Source organism: Heteronotia binoei, unplaced genomic scaffold (genome assembly GCF_032191835.1).
Source record: "Heteronotia binoei isolate CCM8104 ecotype False Entrance Well unplaced genomic scaffold, APGP_CSIRO_Hbin_v1 ptg001539l, whole genome shotgun sequence".
NCBI classification, from domain to species: domain Eukaryota; kingdom Metazoa; phylum Chordata; class Lepidosauria; order Squamata; family Gekkonidae; genus Heteronotia; species Heteronotia binoei.
In genome coordinates this window covers 157757-164461 of record NW_026800309.1, presented here as the reverse complement: position 1 = coordinate 164461, position 6705 = coordinate 157757, and the positions used below count along the sequence as shown (strand labels likewise).

Sequence of the window (6705 nt, the reverse complement as noted above, 5' to 3'; positions counted from 1 at the left end):
GCCCAGGGCACCTAAAAGCATGGCAGCCCATAGGCTAGTGCCTCCTTGGCCTATTTGCTAATCCGGCTCTGGGTTCCATTTTGGCAGGGAAGGATCCAGCGCCAGATTAAACTCTCTGGAGGCCCCCAGGCAATTGAAATCTGGGGGGGGGGGGGGGGATGGTGGCTTGCAAATGATCTCAGAATCTGAGTGCCCCCCCATCACCCAACTCTCCCCCCACCCCCCAGCCTGCAGGCCCCTTCTCAAAAGCCCCTTGGAGAAAGCTGCGGGGGAGAGACAGAGAGAGGCAAACTTGGCGACGACGCCAGCAGCAGCCGCACCAGGCAAGTCGGGCAAAGAGCGGGGAGGGCTGCAAGGGGGGGGGGGGAATGGGGGGGAAAGCTGGCCCGGGCAGTGCCTACTTGGCCTCATTGTTAATCCGGCTCTGGAAGGAGCCCCCAACCCGGGGGGGGGGGGGGAAACGCGCCGGAGCGGGGCTGGCCACCCTGGGGAAGCGCAATGGCGCGCAGCCCTTCCTTGCTGCGGGAGAGGAGGAGTTGCGCTCTTGCTCGGGACTGCTGCCTTTGCGCCTTGCCGCCGTCTCCTCTCCTAAGGCGGCAGCAGCAGCCCCCCTTGAGCCCCTGGCTGGCCGGGAGGGCTGGCGACAGCCCGAAGGGACAGCGCAGGCGAGACGCGCGCTCGGAGGGACGCGGGGCGCCCGTGGAGAGTGCGCCTTGGAGCTCCCCGAAGGCTCCCCAGCCGGCTGCGGCTGCTCTGGTTCCTGGGTCCCCGGGCTGGGCTCTGCCGGGCCGCCACTGGCCAGGCTCCAAGCCCCTCCGCCCCCCACCCCCGGGGGATCTGGGCCAGGCAGACAAAGCAGGGCTCCACTGGCCGCGGCTGGGGCTGCTTGGCGGGACGGAGCCGGTCTCTCTCCTCCGCCAAGCGAAGCCGCTGGAGCGCAGGGGAGCGGAGGCAGCCTGGTGAGTCCTCTTGGCCGCCTTCTTCAGCGCCCACGGGGGGCGCGGGGGGGGTCCCTCCCAGGCAGAAACGGAGGCGGTTCTCCAGCTGCGGTGGCTGCACTGATGGACGTGGCGGGTTGGATCCCGAACAAAGCCAGTGTGGGAGGAAACCGAGAGCAGGTGGGATCGGATCAAGGAAGCAGGACTGGGAAGGCAGGCGGGGGGAGGGGGGTCACGGCCTAGGACAGAGAGGAAGGAGCGCCTCCAGGGGAAGCAGGCAGGCTCGGGTTCCCAGCCTCCCGGTGACGCCTGGAGTTCTCCTGGAGTTTATAGGTGCTGGACAGGCCAATCCCCCTGGCTGCTTTGTCGCGGGGGGGGGGGGGCGCTCTCTGGCATCACCTCCCTCCCCTCCTCAAACACGGTGGGTGCTGCTTGCTTAGCCCCAGGAACCTCCCCAGCCAGAGTTGGCAACCCCCTGCCCAGAAGAGCCGAAAGGGAGGCAGTTCAGGAGCCTGGAGGGGAAGAAAGAAAATGCAACTTTTCCGGGGTCCCTCCGTGCTGCTCGGACTTCCTCTGAGCATGTTACAGTCTGTCTGCACATTCCTTGAAATGTGGCACTCAGAACTGGAGCTGGTGCTGCAGAGGAGGCCAGGCATCTTCGGGAAAGAGTGGAGCCCTTCTGTCCTGGGAGGCTGACATTATTCTAACAATGGCAGCTGTGTGGTCTGCAGCAGAACATCTGGATTCCAGCCCTGCAGCACCTTACAAGTTTCCAGGGAAGGAGCTTTCGAGAGTCAGAAAATGATGCTGAAGCTCTCCAGTTTCCAGTTTGCCAACCAAAATATACTGGGGAGCTTTGTCAAGCGATTTGCTGAAATCATGATTTCCATATCATTTCCATGAGCAACCACTGTGTGAGACAGAAGGCTGGACTAGGTGGACCCTCCCTGGTCTGATCCAGCAGGGCTCTTCTGAGGTTCTTCTCAGGGGAAGGCCTCGGCTTCTCTGCCCTGTTGTTGGCCCTTCAGAAGAACTGGCTGGTCATTGTGTGTGGCAGGAGGCTGGACTAGATGGACCCTCCCTGGTCTGATCCAGCAGGGCTCTTCTGATGTTCTCCTCAGGGGAAGGCCGCAGCCTCTCTGCCCTGTTGTTGGCCCTTCAGAGGAACTGGCTGGTCATTGTGTGAGGCAGGAGGCTGGACTAGATGGACCCTCCTGGTCTGACCCAGCACGGCTCTTCTGAGGCTCTTCTCAGGGGAAGGCCTCAGCCTCTCTGCCCTGTTGTTGGCCCTTCAGAGGAACTGGCTGGTCATTGTGTGAGGCAGGAGGCTGGACTAGATGGACCCTTTCTGGTCTGACCCAGCAGGGTTCTTCTGAGGTTCTTCTCAGGGGAAGGCCTCAGCCTCTCTGCCCTGTTGTTGGCCTTCTGGAGGAACTGGGTGGCCACTGTGTGAGACAGGAGGCTGGACTAGATGGACCCTCCCTGGTCTGATCCAGCAGGGCTCTTCTGAGGTTCTTCTTAGGGGAAGGCCTCGGCCTCTCTGCCCTGTTGTTGTCTCTCCAGAGGAACTGGCTGGCCCCTGTGTGAGACAGGAGGCTGGACTAGATGGACCCTCCCTGGCTTGAGCAGCTGGCTGCAGGGGAACAAGGCAGGTTTGACTTTCCCTGGGAACTGTCCTGCAGGGGTCCAGCTGGATGAGCTGCAGTCCCAGCGCTTTCTGACAGGGGTCAAATAATGTCAAAAGGAGTAAGATGACCAATCGTGTCCTGGACATTGTTGCCCGGAACACATGGGTCAGGTCTGTTCATGTTGTTCCAGCAGGTGTCCCTGGATGCATCCTCTTAACATTGTACAACAAAATTGTTAAAATGTGGTGTTGTATTTCTCTGAGAGCCCCGTGGCAGAGACTGGTCAAGCTGCAGTACTGCAGTCGGAGCCCTCTGCTCATGACCTGAGTTCGATCCCAGCGGAAGCTGGTTCAGGTAGCTGGCTCCAGGTTCACTCAGCCTTCCATCCTTCTAAGGTCGGTAAAATGAGTACTCAGCTTGCTGTGGTGGGGGGGGAAGTGTAGAGGACCGGGAAGGCAATGGCAAACCACCCTGTAAAAAGTCTGCTGTGAAAACGTTGTGAGAGCAACGTCACCTCAGAGTCAAAAATGACTGGTGCTTGCACAGGGGACTACCTTTACTTTTTATTTCTCTGCATTGAGTTCCTTTTTTAAAAAAAATATTGTATTTATTTTATCGCAATATATATATGAAACAAGAACGTAGCAGTATTGTACAACCTAGCGATCAGTACAATATTGAACGTATAAGATGCATGGAGCATTATACAAAAATACTTCTCAGTCATGTTGCATGAAAGAACTGGGTCACAGCAATGAGTTTAAAACAACCACCACACCATACAACCTTTTAAATATCAGATATTAAATAAGTTCGTATGAAACAAATTTTTAGGAGCCATAAATAACCTAATACTACAGGAGACCACTTTTCTACACATTTGGAGTATAGATTCATATGACTTTCTTGAGTTATCGAATCAAAGTTTTTTCCCATTATGTGTTTTCCCCTTATTTGAGCAGGAACGCACAGGCACGCCGTCCTGGCTGGCTTGGTGTCAAGAGGAGTGGCCTAATATGCAAATGAGTTCCTGCTGGGCTTTTTCTACCAAAAAATTCCTTCCGTTGCGTATAGATTCCATATCTTGTTATGCCACATATTTCTGGAAGGCCCTGCCTTGTCTCTCCACTTAGCAGCTATAGCTGGTTTTGCTGCAGTCAACAATGTGGCTACTTTAGTAGATTTTGGTATATCTAGATCTAACCAGCAGTTTAGAAATAAGAGTTCTGGTTCCAGAGGTATCTTAAAACCAGTCATAATATTAATCTGATTTAAAACCTGTTCCCAAAATGCCGTGACAACCCTTGTAACTCCACCAACAATGCTTGAGTGAGCCCACTCCTTCACACATTTCTCAGCACAATGGAACACACTTAGAAGGCACAGGAGACAATTTATGAGGGGTTAAATATCCACGAGAGAGAATTTTAAAGATCTGGAGCTTTATATCACATGGTAAAAGATAAAGGTAGTCCCCTGTGCAAGCATCAGTCATTTTTTGACTCTGGGGTGAGGTTGCTTTCACGTTTTCACGGCAGACTTTTTACGGGGTGGTTTGCCATTGCCTTCCCCAGTCATCTACACTTTTCCCCCAGCAAGCTGGGGACTCCTTTGACCGACCTCGGAAGGATGGAAGGCTGAGTCTACCTGGAGCCGGCTACCTGAACCCAGCTTCCGCCGGGATCGAACTCGGGTCGTGAGCAGAGAACTTTGACTGCGGTACTGCAGCTTTAGCACTCTGCGCCACAGGGATATATTGCATGAGGAGGTATTAAAGACATAAGATGACCAAATCCAAGTGGCTCTTTGCCACTTTTTATTTTTTGATGCGCTGTCTGTATTGCATTCTGAGGTGGCTAAAGGGAACCTCTGTGTTCACGGCCAGCCCCCCTCTGAACCCTGGGGGCAGGAGGCAGCTGTGCTCTTTGCGATGGCAATCGACCACTTCCTGGCCATACGTTGCTTGGCCTGGAGAGGACCCAGTTGGCCACTGCATCAGAGAGGATGCTGGGCTAGACTGACCATTGGTCTGATCTATCAGGGCTCTCCTTATGCTCTTAGGTGCCTTTCGAAAGTGTTCTGATCCTTAGGATGGATGGCTGGCTTCAACGAGGGGCAGGGCCTTTTCAATTTAGGCCCCTACCTGGTGCAATGAGCTCCCACGGGAGATCTGGGCCCTGCGGGACTTACCTAAGTTTCACAGGGCCTGTAAGACAGAGCTCTTCCACCACACTTTTAATCTACCAGGCATCCTCTGAAACCTTCCCCAGCACTTTACTATCCTTGTGCTTGAGTTGGGTCAAGAGTTCGAGTTACAACCTTAAGTGTTGCCAATGACCTGAAGCTGTGCTATGCGGTGTTAACTAGCTGAAGTCGTAGCAGCTGCTGAACTGTGGCCTCTGGCTGTATTATTGTTGGAGCTAAGACCCTCTACTTTACGTATTAAGTTTATGAGATATTTTAAATCTGTTGTGTTTAATTGGATGTTTTATTTATTGTCATTTTAATGTTGTAAGCCGCCCTGGGTATAAATCGCAATATTAAATTAAGTTAAACCCCCTTTTGAATTTCAAAGGAACTGGAAGGCGATACCTGCAGTCGCCATGGCTTCCTTCAGCCCAGCCAATCTCAGCGCCACCCTCTTTACCCTGCGTGGCTTCCCGGGGCTAGAAGGGGCACATCAGTGGATCGGCATCCCCATCTTCTCCGCCTACCTGGTTGCCGTGCTGGGCAACTGCACCATCCTGTACGTCATCTGGGCAGAGCCCAGCCTGCACCAGCCCATGTACTATTTCCTGGCCATGCTGGCTACCACCGACCTGGGACTCTGCCTCACCACCATGCCCACCGTCCTGGGAGTCCTCTGGTTCCAGCTGAGGAAGATCAGCAAGCATAGCTGCCTAGCTCAGCTCTTCATCATCCATTCCTTCTCCTTCATGGAGTCAGCCGTGCTCTTCGCCATGGCCTTGGACCGCTTCTTGGCCATCTGCTTTCCCCTGAGGTATGCACTTCTGCTGACCACCAGCAGAGTGGCCAGAATTGGCCTGCTCCTCCTGACCAGAAGCACCATGCTCCTGGTGGCCCCCATGGCATTTCTCCAGCACTTCCCCTATTGCCCAGGAGCTGCCCTTTCTCACTCCTACTGCCTTCACCAGGACGTGATCCGCTTGGCTTGCGCCAGCACCACCTTCAATACTTTCTATGGCCTCATTGTCATCCTCCTCACCCTGGGCTCGGACCTCCTCTTCATCCTCATCTCCTACAGCCTGATCCTGAAGACAGTCCTGGGAAGAACCTCGGGGGGTGAAGGCCCCCACAAGGCCCTGGGCACCTGCGTCTCCCACCTCTGTGCCGTCCTGGTCTTCTATGTACCAGTCCTGGGGCTCTCCGTGGTGCACCGCTTTGGCCAGCACGCCTCCCCCCTTCTCCACGTCATCATGGGCAACATCTACATCCTCCTCCCGCCCCTGATGAACCCCATCATCTACAGCATCAAGACCAAGCAGGTCTACAGTAGGATCCTCCGAATAGCCTCAATCAAGAGAGTCTGAGGAACCAAGAGTAAGCTGAAGACACCAACATCTCTACTCGATGCATAACTACTACACCTGGTCCTATGCATAATATTAAAAAGTATTTTCCACTTATAGATAAATCACAATGAGCCTGCCCTGGAGGGGAGGGTGGGATATAAATAAAAGTTTATTATTATTATTATTATTATTATTATTATTATTATTATTATTATTATTATTATTATTATTATCATCATCATCATTATCATTATTAATTATATTTGCATACGTTCTTTGCATTCTTCTACTCTTATATGCCTGATCTTACTTTCCCCCCTGTCTGTGTTCCCTGAAGAAACAGTCTCTTTCCTTCTCCCCCATCACCAGTTTTGGTCTCAGTCCTTTCCAAATTATGATTGGGGGACTGTCTGTCTTCAGAACCGCCTTTCTCCATATGTTCCCCAGAGAACACTGCGTTCAGGGACGCAACATCTATTGCCCATCCCCGGACCAAAGGAGGCCAGGGTGTGTTCTACACAGACCTGGGCCTTCTCAGTGGCGCATCAGAAATGTGGAATGCACTCCCAGAGGCTATAAGGGCCCTGCGGGACCTCTCTCAATTCC

General features: G+C 53.6%; 1 protein-coding gene across 1 annotated transcript; it reads left to right on the top strand.

The window, feature by feature from the left end:
- Window positions 1-5169: 5169 nt before the first annotated feature.
- On the top strand, window positions 5170-6117 carry LOC132565748 (olfactory receptor 51V1-like). Its single transcript, XM_060230483.1, has one exon. It carries the CDS (start codon window positions 5170-5172, stop codon window positions 6115-6117), a length of 948 nt encoding a protein of 315 aa, XP_060086466.1.
- The last annotated feature ends 588 nt before the right edge of the window (window positions 6118-6705 follow it).

Excerpts from the sequence above, each read along its gene's own strand:
- LOC132565748 (XM_060230483.1), top strand. The coding sequence starts at position 5,170 with ATGGCTTCCTTCAGCCCAGCCAATCTCAGCGCCACCCTCTTTACCCTG.